Raw genomic sequence first — 18,902 nt, 5'->3', positions numbered from 1 at the left:
CTTCTTAAGCTTCATTTTTATGTTTTTTCTTCTCGTTTTCAATACCAATCTGTGCTTGCGAAAGCAAAGGCCACGTTACAGGAATCGGGTTAAAATCAAATTTGTAACTAGGCTTACTGAAGTAAGGCCCATCAAAGCCCAATTTGTATCACGTTTAATTTCACCTGAATCTCTCTCTCGCTCTCCCCTTTCTCCGCAAATCCTTGGAAGAATCCAAAATCTATATCAATGGCGACTTCACTAGCTCGATTCTCTCGCAGAGGACTAGCTCCCAACCTGATCCGCCGTTTCTTCGCCGCGGAAGCGGCGCTCGCGAAGAAGACTGAGGCGCCCAAGCCAAAACCGACGCCGTCTCCGTCGCCTGATCGTGCGAAATGGGACTACAGGGGACAGAGACAGATCATCCCTTTAGGACAGTGGCTTCCGAAGGTAGCCGTCGATGCCTACGTGGCACCCAACGTCGTGTTGGCCGGCCAGGTCACGGTCTGGGACGGCTCTTCCGTCTGGAACGGCGCCGTTTTGCGCGGGGATCTCAACAAGATCACTTTGGGGTTCTGCTCGAATGTTCAGGAGCGGTGTGTTGTACATGCCGCGTGGTCTTCCCCAACAGGTTATTGAGAGTAGTACTCATTATTGTCTTTGCTTGAAGGGAATAGTGTTGTAGCATCTTTGGCTATTGTTGTCACGCTTTGGGTTTAGTATAGTCGAGGTTGTGTTTGTGATAGGAAATAAAGAATCTTTAATGACGTTTATGTGATTGAGCTTAGTATCTAGAGTTGAATAAATTAGCTATACACACGGTATATACATGATGGATCGTCTAGGAAGCTGCCTAGCAGATATTTGGGGACAATGTCGAAGTAAAGGTTATGACTTTTTGAGAGGATTCTGCAAAGGATTTGGCTTTTGTTGATAAAGTCAAGAGCTTGTGTTGTTTGCTCCAAGTTTGAGGCAATGGGTCAGTGTCAAAGAGAGACCAGTCTGTTTTGATTAGAACAATCATGTTTTAGGTCTACTTGTCAAGGCTAGAGCTTGTCTTGGTTGTGTTTCACCATTATACACTAAAAAGTCTTTCACCTTTTTTTCTGAAGCTCTCGCTTTTGATATGATGATTCAAATTTTGATTCTAGGGTTACCGTCCATTTTTGATTGTTTGCTCCAAGTTTAAAGGCAAGAGTCTGTGTGAAAGACATGCCAGCCTGTTTTGGTTAGGCTCTGCAATGTGGAATTTGGACTTCAGGACACACCAACATTATCTAACCAATCATGTTTAGGTTACCATAGGTCTACTTGTCAAGGGCTAGAGCATGTCTTGGTTGTGTACTTGTGTGTCACCGTTATACACCTAAAGTCTTTACCTTTTTTTCTGAAGATTTAAATTTTGATTCTAGGGTTACCGTCTATTTTATATTGTTGCTCCAAGTTTAAGGCAAGGGTCAGTGTGAAAAGACAGGCCAGACTGTTTTAATTAGGCTCTCTGTAATGTGGAAAATGTATTCGAACTTCAGGACACACCAATAGTATCTAATCAATCATGTTTCCGTCACTATAGGTCTACTTGTCAAGGGCTAGAGCATGTTGTGGTCGTATTATCACAATTATACACTAAAGTCTTTACCTTTTTATTATGAAGTTCTTATTTTTGATAATGATGGTTCATAATTTGATTCTGCGGTTACCGTCTGTTTTTGAATTTTCAGGATTACCAGCAGACACGTTGATCGACAGGTACGTGACAGTGGGTGCATACAGTCTTCTTAGATCATGTACCATCGAACCAGAGTGCATCATCGGGCAACACTCGATTCTAATGGAAGGTTCGTTGGTCGAGACCCGGTCAATCCTGGAAGCTGGTTCGGTTGTGCCACCAGGAAGAAGGATCCCATCAGGTGAGCTATGGGGAGGCAATCCAGCAAGGTTTATAAGAACGCTAACCAACGAAGAAACCTTAGAGATCCCGAAACTCGCTGTAGCCATCAACCATTTAAGCGGAGATTACTTCTCTGAGTTCTTGCCTTACTCCACTGTCTACTTAGAGGTAGAGAAGTTCAAGAAGTCCCTTGGAATCGCTGTTTAGGAAGCTTCGTTTTCTTTCTTCAAAGCTTCTCTTATGGGTTTCGCGTGCTTACGTCTCTCTATTCATATTGCAATAATTAGCTGAAGAACATCAAAACATTGAAATGTTTGTCTTGTTTTTTTTTTTTTTGGTTTCTTTGTAAACTGATTTTGGCTGGATAAGGCCAGAGTGATAATGGCGATGACTTCTTGTTTTGTTGTCTGGGGACAAGCAAAAATTTGCAACTTAAATAAACAAAATAATAAATAAACTAAACAAATGAATAATCTTAAATGTTTTATTGTAATTTTGGTTGGAAATAGCAAGTAACATTGTGAAGAAACATAACTACTTCAAACGTTTTACCATATTTTGGTTGGTCAAATACAAATTATGTAATTTATGTTACACGAAATGGGTTACTTGAGAATCTTCAAGTCTCTTCCGTTGCCTATGGTGTCTAATTAATTACGTACGTTAATAACCCATTTCTTATTCTATAAATAGTAAGATTCTTCAAATAGCCATAACACACAACCACTAAACTGAAAAGAAGCAAGAAAAAAAAAATAGGGAAAAATGGAAAGCAAATCAAGAGCTATTGCTTCCTTAGTACTAGTTGTTGTCTTAAGTGTTTCAGGTTTGATGACTCCACTAGTAGTAGTAGCTCATGAACAACCACCACAGTCTCCTATGGACATAGAGAAATGTTGGTCATCTCTCTTTAACGTCAATGGATGCGTACTCGAGCTCTACAAATCAGTATTCTCTGGGAAATTTGGAAATGTTGGAGTCGCGTGTTGTAAAGCATTTTCGACCATTGATGCTAACTGTTGGCCTCATATGTTTCCTTTGAACCCTTTCTTTCCACCTCTTATCAAAGACAATTGTGCACACATTGTTCCACAGTGAAGTGGACCATCGTTTAGCTTTAGAAAACTTTATATTCATGTTCCAAGTCTTATGTAATGTCAAATCAAATAAAATAATCGTTTTCGTAGAATCCATTGAGATTGTGCTAAATTAGTAAATCCATAAGAGCTATGCTCTTAATACTAATTCAAAGAAAGTGTTTTTTTTTTTAAAATGGGCATTCATATTAGAAAACAAGGCACAAGATGTGATTTGTTAGATCACATAATTTGAGAAAGTTTGATGCATAAAGAAGCAAAGAAATAGCTAGAAAGTATTGTGTTGGTCTCTTTAAATTGGATTTCGTAGATAAAAATGTATACTAACACATCAATCACCAGGTAACTATGTTCTGGTACATGTAAACATGTCATATAAATGTTGATGAGTATAAAATTAGACTAGTGTAATTCTTCTTACATAATCCCTCTTGTCACGGCCTAAATGTTGTAATCAAATGCATGCAGTCATACTGCAGACAGACTCATGTGATCTTTGGTTGTATCTTTTTAGGCATATAATGAAATGATTTGTAAAATGAATCCAAGAGGTTGCGTTGAATACTGCAAGCTCAAAGTACCCAAATGTTTTAGACCTTCCGTTAGAGAATAGGGATGCGTCAATGTCATAAAGACCAAGCCAGCACTGTTGGCGTTTTTAGTGACTGATCACATTAAATTATATTAGTAACTTTCTTGGGGTATAAGTCGTGTGTTTCTTGAGGAGAAAGTTATTGTCGCTGATCAACTCGATTCCCATTTTCTTGGCCAAAATGTGATTTTACTGAATATATTTCATATTAGTATATTTCTTTAAAAACTGGGTCGAGCTAAGACTGGGTGCGAGAGACCATTGTTTTCGTAATTGCTTAATTGAATGTTGAGACTAAAAACAATATACTCGAATAAGGTTTTCAAGTTGGTATCATAAAGGAACCAAATTTGAAGTTATAAAATGTAAGTGGGTCAAATACTTTCATAACTTTCACATCTCCCCTTTCAAAACTTCAACAAAAACACACTTGGTTTACAGTTTTCAACTCAACTTAAGTGCTGTTCGTTTGGTTGCCGCAGCTCTGGCGTCTGCGTCTGCGGCAATAATTTTCGCACAAAGTTTGTTCGTTTCATCGACGCAGGTACCGGCGTCTGCGTCTGCGTCTAGACGCAGCGTCCAGCGTCAAGACGCCGAAAAAACTAGCGGTCGCGTCTTTTTTTATGCGTCTACTTTACCTATTTACCAATCCACCCTTAATTTAATTTGCTAATTACCAAAATACCTAAACCTATTGACGCAGACGCTTCTCTTCTCCGATAGACGCCTCAGCTTCTCTTCTCCAGCTCTCTCTCGATCTCTCGATCTCAAACGCAGCTCTCTCTCTCTCATTGTCTCCATCTCCGACACAGACCGCTCTATCATCTCCGGCTCGAGCACTCTCTTCGCCAACACAGACCACGAGCTCTCCCATGTCCGGCTCGACCTCTCTCTTCTCCGACGCAGACCACGAGCTCTCTCATCTCTGGCTCGAGCTTTCTCTTTTTCGACACAGACCACGAGCTATCTCACCTCGACAGAGATCTCTCGATCTACCCATCTCCCAGCTCATCTCATCTCAAGCTCTCTCTTCTCCATACCTTTTCATGACTCTTCTCTTTCCTCTTGTTATCATCTTCCACAGGTCTTCAGAGCTCTCTCTCTTCTTTGCCGCAGCTCGAGCTATGTCATCCTCTCTCTCTTCTCCACCTCTCTCAAACTCTCGACCTTCTCTCCATCTCTCAGGTTACATCTCTTAGAAACTTTCTTAAGTCTCTTTCTGTTTTATAACTATGGAAGCTATCATATCAACTGCAGCTATAGTAACTTCTTGGAGAAACCAGTTTAAGAGTATATATTTCTATCTGTTTTTACAGGAACCCTTTGTTCAAAATAGTGGTCTGAGCTTCTGGTCTTACCTTGTAGCTGTGTGTCTTTACTTGTGATGTTTCTGAATTTGAAACTGTCTAAGCTTTTCGTCCTGGTTCATGGCTGATAAGAGTTTCTAATACATGATAATTGCTAAGGTGGACTCTTCCCATTATACTTGTGGTTGTTAGTAGAAAGAGTAGCTGTCATCTCACTGTTTTTCTTCTTCATCTCATTATACTTCACCAATGGAGGAAGCTCCCACTCTTCCACATCCATGGTTAGTAGTCTTCTGACCGGTGAAAGCCTATCTGGGGGAAGTATTACTGAACAAGAGGTAAAAAGAACGTTTTCAGTAAAGTATATTTGGTGTTTCAGAATGTAAAAGTGCTGAGGTGTTTGTGTTCTGTGTTCTTTAAATATGCTCAGAATCAGAATCTTGAACTAGAGGTGAGAAGACTGAGACTCGAACTGCAACAGTTTAAGTGTACCATGGCCCGAGAAACTGTAAGATACTTACTACCATATTTTCAAAAGTATGTGTCTTTGAGATGGGTTTGTGTCTGATGTTGATGCTTTACTGATGGGTTTCTCTTGTTTGGTATTTGCAGGTCTCAAGCTCTCCCAAGCTTCTCTCACTCAAGCTCTGTCAAGCTTTTCTCACTCAAGCTCTGTCAAGCTTCTCTCACTCAAGCTTCTCTCATTCATATCTCACACAAGAGTGGAGAACAACACGTATTACAGTAAACAAGAGACCTGTTGAGATCGTTTGACTCGCAGCAAAGGCTAAGCTGTTTTGATTCTAACGTCTTTACACAAACCAGAAGCAGCAATGTTACCAAATTATAACTAATACAAATTCATCAGAAGCAAGCACCCAATTACACAACTGAATACTATGATTCTACATTGCAGATAAAAACTGGTGGAGTCCCATCTACAATGGGTTTTTGCTTCATTATATCAACCAGATTTAACCCAATTCAACCTATAATCCTCTCTTCATAATTCGACCATTTGGATATGGCAAAAGCTTCTCTCAGCACTATTACTTGATCAATTACCATTATCTTTCTCTTGACGATCATGAAAGAACCAGAATTCAAAATCATTATCTTTAAAACATATTTGTCTTATTTGTTTGAAGTGATAATTTCAAAAATTAAATGTATGATTTTATCATATTACTTTAGTATAATTTTTTTAGTATGATTGATTATGATTATAAGTAGTTTGATGTATTATTTTTATTTTTATCTAGCTTATGATTTATGACATCAAATATTTTTATATTTGACCAAAAATTTATTACCAATTAAACATAATATTCTTATGGATGTAAATATATTTAAACTACATTTTATTTATTTAAAATACAATTTTACAAATTTTTAAAAATAAAATATGAATAAATAAAAATAGTCGCAGCGTCAACCAAACGAACAACCTAAAACAGCGTCATGCGTCGGCGTTTTGCGGCTGCGTCAATTTCATGCGTCTTTAAAACGAACAACAATCAGCGTCGGCGTCGGCGTCAGCGTCAGCGTCAGCGGCAACCAAACGAACATCGGATAAACGAGTTTGACGCAGCTATTGACGCCGACGCCGACGCCGACGCTGACGCTAAAACCGGCAGCAACCAAACGAACAGGACTTTAATGTGGGAAACATTTAATACATTGAACCTCGATCGTGAGTTACATTTTGAAACCAAATTTATGATTTATATGTTACTCTTCTACTTATTAAACAAATTCTTACTTCCTGATCTAAATTCTAGGTTTCTTCCAATATCGAAAAACCATCTAAACATCTAAAGTTCAAACCAAAGAAGAGATATCTGAGTAGTAAGAAAGATGGGAAGAAATTTTATTGTCTCTGTGGTCTTAGCCACAATCTTTTGTGCTACTATCTTCGTCACTCGAGGAGAAGCTCAACTCCATAAGCAACTGACGATTCCTGGATTTTTTTCTCCTGGGTCACATGTTGATCTGATAAAATGTTGGTCGTCTCTCTTCAGTGTCGAAGGATGTGTACTTGAAATCTCCAAATCAATTTTCTCAGGAGAATTTGAAAATGTTGAAGCAGCCTGTTGCAAGGCATTCTCAACCTTAGACGCAAATTGTTGGCTTCACATGTTTCCACTGAATCCATTCTTTCCACCATTTCTCAAGGAAAATTGTGCTGGTATTCCTAACGGGAGAAAACACATAGTTAAAACCCTAGATTTTTAGAGTATTCTCTAGCTATGAGAAGGTTTTATGTTTAATTATTTTTTGACCATGGATATCCTCAGTAATTTCAAATCTCTGTAATAATTATCATTCATAAGTTTTAACTTATGATTGTGATTTTGGTGATAGCAACACATATAAACAAAGATTGAGACGGATTAAAATTGAAGAATGTGATCTAAGAAAAATCTATACTATATAATCTGAAAGAATTTAAATTTATAGACCAAACTAAAGATTTAGTCATAATTAATTATGAATGTCAAATCAAGCAAAAATAATTGTTTTCGTAGAAACTATTGAGATTGTGCTAAATTAGTAACTCTATTTTCCTCTTGGCCACTAAAACGTGGAATGACTATATAAATATAAGAGCTATATTCTTAATACTAATTCAAGAAAGTGTTGTGTTGGTCTCTTTAAATTGGATTTCGATCCGTAGATAAAAATGTAAACGAACACATCAATCACCAGGTAAACTATGTTCTGGTAGATGTACATGTCATTTAAATGTTGATGAGTATATCTACTGTAATTATCCTTACATAATCCCTCTTGTCACGGCCTAATGCATGCAGTTATACAGACATATTCATGAAATGATTTTGATTACATGAATCCAAGAGGTTGTTTTTAATATTGCAAGCTCAAGGTACTCAAAGTCTCAAATGTTTTTGAATAGGCATGTGTCGATGTCATATAGGATGAAGCCTAGGATTTATAGACCAGGAAGTAAGAACTGCTGGCGTTTTTAGTGACTGATCACATTAAAAGATATTAGTAACTTTCTTGGGGCATAAGTCGTGTGTTTATTGAGGAGAGAGATTGTCGCTAACCAACTCGATTCCCATTTTTGGCTAAAATTGAAATGAAATTCACAAAATGTGATTTTTGAATATATTTCATATTAATTTATTATTTATTTATAAACTGAATCGAGCTAAGACTCAATGCGAGAGACTATTGTTTTCGTAATTTCTTAATTAAATGTTGACACTAAAATCAATATACCGGAATAAGGTTTTTCAAGTTGGTATTATAAAGAAACCAAATTTGAAGTTATAGAATGTAAGTGGGTCAAATACTTTCATAACTTTCACATCTCCCGTTTCAAGACTTCGACAAGAACACACTTACTTTACAGTTTTCCTCTCAATTTAATGTGGGATTATTCAATACATTTGAACCTGGATCGTGAGTTACATTTTGAACAAAAATTTATTATTTTCTGTTACTATTCTACTTATTAGACAAATTCTTACTTCCTGGTCTATAAATCCTAGGCTTCATCCTATATTCAAAATCATCAAAACATCTAAAGTCCAAAAAAAAAAGATATCTAATTAGTAAGAAAGATGGGTAGAATATTTATTGTCTCAGTAATCTTAACCACAATCCTTTGTGCTGTCACTCAAGGTGAAGCCCAACTCCAGAAGCCACTGACGATTCCTGGATTTTTTGCCCCTGGTTCACCTGTTGATCTGATAAAATGTTGGTCGTCTCTCTTCAGTGTCGAAGGATGTGTACTTGAAATCTCTAAATCAATTTTCTCAGGAAATTTTGAAAATGTAGAAGCAACCTGTTGCAAGGCATTCTCAACCTTAGACGCAAATTGTTGGCCTCACATGTTTCCACTGAATCCATTCTTTCCACCTCTTCTCAAGGAAAATTGTGCTGGCATTCTGTAACTTCTCGGCTCACAGTTGAAACCCTAGATTTGTAGAGTATTCTCTAGCCATAAGAAGTTTTTATGTTTAATTATTTTTGTTGGCGAAATACGAGCTTAATTATACCTATCTTTTGATTATGAATATTCTCAATAATTTCAAATCTCTTAGAAATTATCAATCATAAGTTTTAACTTATGCTTGTGAGACACATATATAACAAAGATAGGAATCGAGACGGATTAAAATTGAAGAATGTGATCTAAGAAAAATATGTTAGACAGAGTCTCGGTCTGGAATATAGAGGCTTTCATGATCACTAAGACTAACAGAAGGTAAGTCAACTTAAAAGGTGAAGCGGCGCCACATTAGACGCAGGCACGTACGCCGGTTGAAAATAAGCTCATATTTGTCTTTCTCCCAGTTAGAACACAAGTGAATGTTATCAAAAGATATTTCGTCAACGAACATCGTAAACAAGTTTCAAGTGAGGCTTACGTTTCATACTGCGACGTGAATCCGTACAATTCTTGGTTTCTTAACATTAATATTATCAATTTCTGAAATAAAGTCTAATTTGAAACTACATTAAAATGGAAGTTTCTATTGTATAAGTCTGAACAAAATTAAATTTATAGTCTAAACCAAAGGTTTAGTCATAAATTATTTTTATTAATAAGAATACTTTTATAGTAAATATAAATTATCAAAAATTAATGTAATAAGTGTATCAATGAGAATATTTTTTATTGTCCTCTTTTGTAGAGAAGGCAATAAAAGGACACAATAAGTCCATAATTAATGTGAATGAATTGATAAGTGTATTTAAATAAAAATTGGCAAATTAGCAATTCACTCGAACATTAATTATATTTGTTCAAAAAAGTTAGCAATTCTCTAAAACATTAATAATCTTTATTCAATGTAGAAAAGAACCTCAGCCTCGGTCATCAATACATTTTCAAGAAAACATGTATAAATCATCACTGTTTTCAAACTTTCTGATGAGTTGAGAGATGATGCGAGAGAGATGTCCATGGGAACAATTAATCATCCCCCACCTTGTTATGTGACTCCTCCATCATCACCACCGATGGATGATGCGAGAGAGGTGTCAATGGAAACAATTAATCATCCTCCACTTTGTTATGTGACTCCACCACCACCAACGATGCAAGATAATTGACAAAAGTAAAATGATTTGTCAAATGTACTACTATACTATGATTGACAATATGCTTTAATATTTACCTATATAACTTTAAATAAAAGTTTTGCTTCAAATTAGAGTCTTTAATCTTCTTTAAAAAACATAAAGAAAACATACATGTTCGGTTTAAGAACATGCATACGAGACAATAAGATAAACAGAACTAACAACATGAAGACATCCCTGTCCCTGACTGCTACTTTCTTCCTCCCCCACTAACAAGCCTCTTCCAATCTCACCGTCGCAGAATACACCACCAAAACGCAACTCCGGGAAGTTCTCCAAGAACGGCGAGCTGTCTGCGTTTGGACGACCAAAGAAAGAGTCACCACGTCCACTACCAGCAAATACAAAACCTCCAACAACTTCCCGTTTATTCGGTTTGGACATAATGTTTCTAAGCTGAGTAGAAACATCACTTAGTGATGCTTCAGCAACTTTGACATCAGGGATGTAAACTTGGAAATGGTCACCCGTTTTAATTCCACCGCCTTTGACTGTAAGATACTGTTCATCGGCTCTGAATAAAACCAAAAATAAATACATAAAACGGGACTCAAAAGAAAGTAATGAAACTTATGAATCTTTACCCAGTCACTTGATGAAACACAAGTGAGGCAATGATCTTTGGCTTCTCCTCCAAACCAACAGAGTATTTTCTTCTTTTTATCACTCCAATGTATGGACCAGCCTCCCAGAGAGGGTTTCCTAACTAGATTACACATCACTTTAAGCTACCAAGTCTTGAGAATAAGATTAAAGAATGGTTTTCAGATGCGTACCAAACTCTCCTCTATGTCATCTAGAATCTGTTCTCCATTAAGAACCTCTGCTTCTCCAATTCTTTTTGCAGTCATAAGTGTGGCAGGCCATCTAGGGAGACTGTTAACGGCATTAGCCACCTTGTACCTCAAATCAACCGATGACATTCCTCTTGATATTGCAGTGCTAAACTGAACTCTTCCAGCCTCTGCTTCATTTAGGTCAACAGTTTGAGAAAAGCACAACAAATGTCTCTTAATGTTGGTAAAAGATGTTAAGACCAGAGACTTACGAATGGGTCTGTGTCTATCTCTTGCGAAGATTAAGCCTGCAAGAACCCTGCTCTCATCTTTATGCAACTGAACAGTTCTTAATTCATCAGCACGTTTATGTAAAAACTGGCCCTTTTGATCACCCACAATAATGGTTTCTGCGGGCATGGCATAGTCTGCAACGCAAACAACTTATTACATTACAATAACAGCAAAAAAAAAAAAATGATGTGTCAGTAAGTCACTAAATGATCATCTTCTTCTTGCTCCAGAGTTCGGAAAAAAAAAAAGTAACCATAAGGCAGTACTCATACCCAATTTTCGAATGATAGGTTCTGTGGCGTGAGTATCCTCCTAAAAAATACAGCATGAAGACACAAACACACATTAGCATAGGCATTGAATACAAGTGGGAGCCAAAAGTATAGTTCTCACCCCGAAGAGCATAAGACAGGCTGGTGTGGCATGATCTGAAACCGCAGACACGAAATTCCTGATATCCATCACAAATTTGTCTCCAACTGTCGCTTCAGATTCCTGCAACAATACCAACTCTGTTTAGAAAAAAGAAAAGCATTATGATACATATGGATAGTCCACTAAACTATATGTTTCTTTCTTCCTTTCCCTCTTGTAAGAAAACGAAGCAAATCCATTTTGAGGACACAAAAAGGTTGTTAGATATATATACACCTCTTTCGCTTGAATTACAGGAATAACGTCGACTTGAATTCCTGGAAAGTAGCCAATGGTCAACAGTATAGCATAAGTTGGACAAAAGTACATGCCCTGATCATTCTGTTTGACCTGTACCAATGACTATAAGCTTAGAAAAAACAAAAATCATTCTTGAGGAAATGAAAACAATCAAAACCTCTCCAGCGTTGTCGTTACAGGCTTCTTTTCCCAACACTCCTTCAACTATGGATACAATAAGAGGAACCCTTGATCCCACTCTTTTAGTTATCTACATAGACAGCACGAGCATTAGAATCAATGTACACAGAGATAAAAAAAAAAAAACAGGAAAACAAGAAATGAAGAAGCATTACCAGCCTCAAAGTTACTTCCATGTTCCCACATGTAATGTTTGCAATAACGAAATCTGGTCGAATTGGTTCAGACAAAGCTTTATCAACTGCTTCTTCTACAGCTTTCTGACATCAAAAAACAAAAAAAGAAAAACGAACATCAATTACACTAAAGATTCCTCTTTTATTACATGTGACAAATTGTCAAATCACAATTTCAAAATTAAAGGCTTGACAATTGAAATTAGGGTTTCTCAGCTTACGAGTTGATCGGAGTTTCTAGAGAAAGCGGAGACCATTTTGGGGCGAGAGAGGATGTGATTACAGACGATGTTCCATGATCGGTTTACGCAGGAAGCGAAGGCGAACGGTTTCGCGGGTAATCTTCGGAGAATGTTATGTAGAAGATCGTCGTTCATGGAGGCGATGAACGACGTATCTGTCTTCTTCGATTTCTCCATCTTCTTCTTCTTCTTCTTCTTCCGCCGTGAGATGATTAATAAATTATCCGGCGAATGTATTTGGGCTTTTTCTTTTATAAATTATATTGGGCTTTTTTTTATAAATTATATTGGGCTTTTCGAAAATTAAGCCCAGTAGTTTTTCTTTGACATCAGGCCCAGTATTATAATTTGTTCATTACATTTGTTTCTATATTTGATATATGATTTGTAAGAAGCTTATATAATTTTCAGAAAATTATATGCGATCACAAATAAAGTATAGTGATTTGCTTTTTTCTAAACCTTATGATGATTTGTGGATATAATTTAGTCGCGCCATTATATATGATGAAATACTTTTTTAACATACAGATCAATCTAAATATCCCCTTTACTTTGTTTTTTTTGCTTATCAATGTGCAGTGGAACAAGTTTACATACTTTCAATTTTTAATTTAGAGTTTCTAAACTGAATAGCTAATGGAAACTTATTCAGATATCACTGACAAAACAAAATAAAAGAAGAAAGAAAACACATAAACATTGAGATAAGAAATCTTATCTTTAAAATGTCTCACAATGTACTTGTTTTTGGATGCAGACACAAAGTATCTTTGGTTCTGTTCATTATATCTTTTTAAGTTCTTTTAACGAAGAATCTTGTTTTCAATTTCAACATTTGTTTCATTAAAGTGATATTGGGTTTTGTTAGGATGTCTATTGGTTTTTTCTCTAAAAGGCGTTACGAAAGGCGACCAGCCTCGTGAGTGTGCATGTTGGATGATGGTTCATTGTACGTATTTATCCAACTTCAAATCCGGTGACTTATGTTATGCAGCCGTGTAAAGTTACGAGTAAAATTTTGTATTTATGCTGCACACTCTCAAACATTTATATATTTATGCTGCACACTCTCAAACATTTATATATATACACTTTAGCGTATGGTTAAAAATTGTGTTTTAGATCGATGGTATCGTACTAGTCCATGTAATACATGAAAAAGCTACAAAGGCCATGAAACATTTGTAAGAGGTCATATCAAAGAAGATTATATCAGACTCATGCACGAGGAGAATAGTATATCTATAAAAAGCTATGATCTAAAATTCTGAATGACATTATGTTCAATGTTTTGTTACGTGATATTCTTTTCTATAACGTGAGTGTCATTGCATCACAATTACCATCTAACTGTACACTTTCACCTATTTCTACTAAAGAATGCCAAATAAAAAACTTACATATGTAAAGAATCCCCGCATAACAGAAGAAAAAAGGAAGAAGATTAGTAAATAAGCCATTACCACTTTGGAAATAAATAATCTAATTAGTGCGTTAGATGAAGGAGGTTTTATTTATTATTACCACAGTTAACTTTGGTTCAGGCCATGGTAATACTAATCTATTTAATTAGGTAATCATTGGACGCTCTTTTGACTAAAAACTTCTGTAAGACTGTTTATTAACGCCAACAACTTCCACCGTTGAGTTTGAGGTGGGCACAACGCAAGAATGATGTGGATGAAGGAAAAACAAGTGCCAACAAAAACGGCTGTTACGTCATTACTATAGCTGACTCTGCGTCAGCTCTTGGATTCGTTTTCTCTGCTGAAAGCATTTAATTTTACCATATCCATCATTTATATCACTGCCACAAAAGAGCGACAAAATCTCATTTTTCACCAAACTGGATTATTAAAAATATGAGCATACCGGTTGTACTCATTACCAATTGGGGTATTTTTGCGTCAACTGACTAAAACTGGGGTAGAATGCACATCATCGATTTTTTTTATGTGTCTATATATAATGGCTTGTGTATACTTTTCTTTTTTTGCAAAAGACTTGTGTATACTTTCTCCACTATAAATTTATCTAGCTATCTTACGACTTATATGTATGGACAATCTAAAAGATGTTATATATTTTGTTACAACCAGTGGTGGATCCACGTTGCTCAAGAAGGGTGCATTTGCCACCATAAAAAAAATTTATTAAGATTTGCCTTAACAAACTAAAGATGCCACCATGAAAATAAATTATTTTGATTTTGTTATGAAAATTTTTCTCTGACATCAGGCCCAGTATCATAATTTGTTCCTATTGCATCCTTTGATTATATGATTTGTAAGCTTATTTAATTTTCAAAAAATTATATGCGATCACAAATAAAATATAGTGATTTGCTTTTTTTCTAAACCTTATGATGATTTGTGGATACAGTTTTAGTCGCGCCATTGTATATGATGAATTTTTTTAACATACAGATCAGTCTAAATACCCCCTTTACTTTGTTTTTTGCTTATCAATGTGCAGTGGAACAAGTTTACAAACTTTCAACTTTGAGTTGAGAGTTTGCTAAACGGAATAGCTAATGGAAACTTATTCAGATATCATTGACAAAACAAAATAAAAGAAGAAAGAAAACACAGGAACATTGAGATAACAAATCTTATCTTTAATATGTCTCACAATGTACTTGTTTTTGGATGCAGACACAAAGTATCTTTGGTTCTGTTCATTTTTTTTTTGTAACCATCTTTGGTTCTGTTCATTATATCTTTTTAAGTTCTTTTAACGAAGAATCTTGTTTTCAATTTCAACATTTGTTTCATTAAAGTGATATTTGGTTTTGTTAGGATGTCTATTGGTTTTTTTCTCTAAAAGGCGTTACGAAAGGCGACCAGCCTCGTTAGTGTGCATGTTGGATGATGGTTCATTGTATTTATCCAACTTCAAATCCGGTGACTTATGTTATGCAGCCGTGTAAAAATTACGGGAGTAAAATTTTGTATTTATGCTGCACACTCTCAAACATTATATATATATATATACACGCTTTAGCATATGGTTAAAAATTGTGTTTTAGATCGATGGTATCGTACCAGTACCATGTAATACGTGAAAGAGCTACTAAGGCCATGAAACATTTGTAAGATAGGTCATATCAAAGAATACTATATGTATAAAACCTATGATCTAAATGAGATTATGTTCAATGTTTGTTACGTGATATTCTTTTCTATAACATGAGTGTCATCATTGCATCACAATTACCATGTAATTGTACATTTTCACCTATTTCTACTAAAGAATGCCAAATAAAAAACGACTACTCACTACAAGAAAAATGGCTTTTACTAGCGGACGAAAAACGCTATCTATCGATACGATAGCGGTTTAAGAAACGATGTATCATCGCCCGTAATAATAGGTCAAGCACTTTAGATAACGGTTTTTAGCACTGCTATCTTTTCTCCTGCTAGGATAGCGCTTTTGTATCTGCAATCAAATATTCTTTAATAGCGTATAATTTTCGTTATTATTTCTATCATAAAAAACTAAAAAAAAAAAATTAAAAACATAATTAAAATTTAAACTCGTTTATATATTTAATTTTTATTATATAAAATAATTTATAATTAAATTGGTTTACAAAAATATAAAAAATCTAATTAAATGAAAAAAGACTAAACCAAATAAACCAATAACTTAAACCATGCTTAAACCTAAACCAAGTTTAAACCTAATTGATAACTAACTAAACCTATGTAGCCGCCGCTCCACCATCTCGCCGCCCTGTACATCCCGTCGTCTTCCTCCTCCATTCTTCTTCGCCTCCTCCTCGCGTCTCTGTCTCTCTTCTTCTTTCCCGGATCCACCTCCACCTCCTCCACCACGAGCTTCCTCTGACATCTCCACACAATAGCTTCTTCGCCTTGTCTCCTCTATTCCTAAACCAAATCAGGAATACCAGTTCAAAAACAGAGAGAAAGAGATAGAGAGAGAGGCAGAGATACATACATACATATATATATATATATATATATATATATATATATATATATAGAGAGAGAGGAGAGAGAGAGAGTTCGAACCATGGAGGTGTGGTGGTGGTGGTGATGCTGGGACGGCGAACGAACGGAGGTCATGTGTGGTGGTGGTGGTGGTGTTGGGACAGAGAACAAATGGAGGCCATGTGGTGGTGGTTGTGATGCTGGGACGGTGGGGAAGTCGTGTATTTGTGGTGATGATTGAAGAAGATAGAGATTCAAAGGATTAAAGAAGAATTAGAAGAGATTAGTTTTAGATCTGAAACCAAGAAAAAAGAGAGAGAGATATCGTGAAAGAAGAAGAGAAAGAGATGTGAGATCTGTGATTGCTAGCTATAGGATCAAAATTAATCGATGGTTAAGATAGCTATCTTTGTGTTTGAGAGATTGACCAATGAGAAAAAGAGACAAATATTAACAAAACATTAATTTCTGGCCTTTGGATTGAAATCCATCAAGGGCCAAAATTAATTCATTAAAAATTGTTATTCATTAATATAATAATAAGTTAAATATTTATATATAATTTCGACAAAAACATTTATATATAACTAATTTAATTATAGTTTAGGGTTAATGTTTCTAAAAATAGATTTAAATTTTCATAATTTTTATAAGTTATGATTCAAATTTTATAAGTTATTATTCAGTTTTATATAAGGGGTTGGACTATGATTAGGGTTTGAAGTAAATGAAGTTATTTAAGATGTTTAAAATAAAAGAGTATAGTAAATGAAATTAGTTTAAAAGTTTAAAATTTGAATCAAAATTTATCAGTGTATTATTTTATTAGAGTTTAAAATATATTAAAGTGGGTTTGAGGGTTAAAGGTTTAGGGTATTGGAATTTAAGATTAATTATTGAAAAAATAAATAGTTTGAGTTTATATTTAATGTTTGAGGTTAAATTAAAGATTTGATATAAAATAATTAGATTTTGAAGTTATGTTTAGAATTTAAGGTTTAAAATTTTGTTTAGGGTTTAAAACTTTGTTTAAGGTTTAGAGATTTAAAAAGTTAAAGATAGCGCTATTAATAATATGCTATTAAAAATACGCTATCATAGCGTTTTTAAATATACTATTCTATCATAGCGTTTCTAAAAATACAAACGCTATCTAAAACTAACGGATATGTCAACTATAGCAGAAAGTGAAAAAGCGCTATTGTGGTCTGCTATTAAAATGCATTTTTCTTGTAGTGATTGCATATGTAAAGAATCCCCGCATAACAGGAAAAAAAAGATACTCCCTCCATTTCTTTTGTACAGGAAATTTTTCGTTACAAAATAAGTGTCGTTTTAGTATTTTAATGCAGAATTTATTAACTTTATTATGTATTTTATTTTTCTATTGGTTGAGATGTGATGCAGATAAATATTTGGAATATTTCCAAATATATTATTTATTTAATTAAGGGTTTTGATAATTATTTTAATGTTTTAGGGTTTTATAGTTTTCTTATATATAGTCTTTTAGACCCTATGGTTGTATTCAGTTTATGATGATTTAATAAAAGGAGTTTTCCAGAAGAGGTTTTGATAAACCACTGAGAAGAGTATTCTCAAACCCTAAAGAGGTTTTGATAAACCACTGTGAAGAGTATTCACAACCCCTAAGAGCTTTTAATTAAGCACTGTGAAGAGTATTCACAAACCCTAGATTCGTATATTCTTGGAATAAACGGATCTAGTTCTATCCCTAGAAGCTTCCGCTACATCAGTTGGTATCAGAGCCAAACGGTTCTATTATCTTGATCGCAGATGTATCTACAACAACAACAACTAGTTGAGATAGTTGAGATCTTGGAAAAGCTTAAAGAAGATATCAACAAGTTTCAACAAGATCTCAACAAGATTAATAAGAAGTTAGAACAAGATTTCTGCAAGGCATTAAATAAATTCGATGAGGCATTAAAGAAAAGAGAAGTAGCACGAGCTCAAGATGTGCAGTTGGATGATGATGAAAACGAGGAGAGCTTTATCGAAGAAGATATTTGTGTTGTCGATTCTGTCTATAAAGATGAAGTTTGTGCAAAACTCGGACGGGACGAGATCTGTGTAAAGTCTCTGCAGAACGATTTTCGTGCAAAAATAGGGCGAAATTGTATTCATGACGATTTTGTGCAGAATCTTAATTATCTGTTATGTGCAAACTTTGTGCAAAAACGGATTTATGAAGATTCAAGTTACAAACAGATCCGTGCAAAATTCGTGCAAATATGCTATTGAAGATTCGAGGAAGAGTTTTTCTTGGAAAACGTTTTGGATTCGAAGACTACGATCAAGATTCGAGGACGAATCTTCTCCAACCCGGAGAGAATGATGCAGATAAATATTTGGAATATTTCCAAATATATTATTTATTTAATTAAGGGTTTTGATAATTATTTTAATGTTTTAGGGTTTTATAGTTTTCTTATATATAGTCTTTTAGACCCTATGGTTGTATTCAGTTTATGATGATTTAATAAAAGGAGTTTTCCAGAAGAGGTTTTGATAAACCACTGAGAAGAGTATTCTCAAACCCTAAAGAGGTTTTGATAAACCACTGTGAAGAGTATTCACAACCCCTAAGAGCTT

The 18,902-nt window shown here is 35.1% G+C and overlaps 5 protein-coding genes and 1 long non-coding RNA gene across 10 annotated transcripts; 4 read left to right on the top strand and 2 right to left on the bottom strand.

Annotated features, from left to right (window-relative positions):
• Window positions 1–177: 177 nt before the first annotated feature.
• LOC108805630 (gamma carbonic anhydrase-like 1, mitochondrial) lies at window positions 178–2,278 on the top strand. Its single transcript, XM_018577558.2, has 2 exons — window positions 178–610; window positions 1,701–2,278. The coding sequence occupies exons 1-2, from the start codon at window positions 229–231 to the stop codon at window positions 2,075–2,077; spliced, it is 759 nt and encodes a 252-aa protein (XP_018433060.1). The 5' UTR covers window positions 178–228; the 3' UTR covers window positions 2,078–2,278.
• Window positions 2,279–2,635: 357 nt separating this feature from the next.
• On the top strand, window positions 2,636–2,968 carry LOC108807821 (egg cell-secreted protein 1.4-like). Its single transcript, XM_018580063.1, has one exon. It carries the CDS (start codon window positions 2,636–2,638, stop codon window positions 2,966–2,968), a length of 333 nt encoding a protein of 110 aa, XP_018435565.1.
• Window positions 2,969–4,056: 1,088 nt separating this feature from the next.
• LOC108811738 (uncharacterized) lies at window positions 4,057–6,098 on the top strand. Of its 4 annotated transcripts, none has more exons than XR_008935343.1 (5): window positions 4,057–4,744; window positions 4,876–5,025; window positions 5,126–5,204; window positions 5,297–5,374; window positions 5,479–6,098. XR_008935343.1 is itself a non-coding variant. In XM_056988145.1 (4 exons), the coding sequence occupies exons 1-4, from the start codon at window positions 4,432–4,434 to the stop codon at window positions 5,638–5,640; spliced, it is 732 nt and encodes a 243-aa protein (XP_056844125.1). In that variant the 5' UTR covers window positions 4,061–4,431; the 3' UTR covers window positions 5,641–6,098. The 4 variants fall into 4 exon arrangements, 2 of the variants coding, with proteins under 2 accessions (XP_056844125.1, XP_056844126.1); XR_008935342.1 differs by having other exon boundaries at window positions 5,122–5,204; XM_056988145.1 differs by lacking the exon at window positions 4,876–5,025 and having other exon boundaries at window positions 4,061–4,744; window positions 5,026–5,204.
• Window positions 6,099–8,456: 2,358 nt separating this feature from the next.
• On the top strand, window positions 8,457–8,789 carry LOC108807822 (egg cell-secreted protein 1.4-like). Its single transcript, XM_018580064.1, has one exon. The coding sequence runs from the start codon at window positions 8,457–8,459 to the stop codon at window positions 8,787–8,789; it is 333 nt and encodes a 110-aa protein (XP_018435566.1).
• Window positions 8,790–10,004: 1,215 nt separating this feature from the next.
• On the bottom strand, window positions 10,005–12,552 carry LOC108806533 (F-box/LRR-repeat protein At5g63520). Of its 2 annotated transcripts, none has more exons than XM_018578675.2 (10): window positions 12,307–12,552; window positions 12,065–12,169; window positions 11,887–11,979; window positions 11,706–11,819; window positions 11,448–11,549; window positions 11,327–11,366; window positions 11,033–11,188; window positions 10,761–10,951; window positions 10,569–10,690; window positions 10,005–10,498 (listed from the first exon to the last, which is right to left on the bottom strand). In XM_018578675.2, exons 1-10 carry the CDS (start codon window positions 12,502–12,504, stop codon window positions 10,105–10,107), a joined length of 1,515 nt encoding a protein of 504 aa, XP_018434177.1. In that variant the 5' UTR covers window positions 12,505–12,552; the 3' UTR covers window positions 10,005–10,104. The 2 variants fall into 2 exon arrangements, with proteins under 2 accessions (XP_018434177.1, XP_018434178.1); XM_018578676.2 differs by having other exon boundaries at window positions 10,761–10,948; window positions 12,307–12,551.
• Window positions 12,553–15,856: 3,304 nt separating this feature from the next.
• Window positions 15,857–16,854, bottom strand: LOC130497111 (uncharacterized). The gene is made up of 2 exons (XR_008936134.1): window positions 16,368–16,854; window positions 15,857–16,223 (listed from the first exon to the last, which is right to left on the bottom strand). It is a non-coding gene; the product is annotated as an uncharacterized LOC130497111 (long non-coding RNA).
• Between the last annotated feature and the right edge of the window lie 2,048 nt (window positions 16,855–18,902).

This window comes from Raphanus sativus, chromosome 6 (genome assembly GCF_000801105.2).
Source record: "Raphanus sativus cultivar WK10039 chromosome 6, ASM80110v3, whole genome shotgun sequence".
NCBI lineage: Eukaryota > Viridiplantae > Streptophyta > Magnoliopsida > Brassicales > Brassicaceae > Raphanus > Raphanus sativus.
Note: the sequence above shows the minus strand (reverse complement) of the source record. Positions and strands in the feature narration are given on the sequence as shown.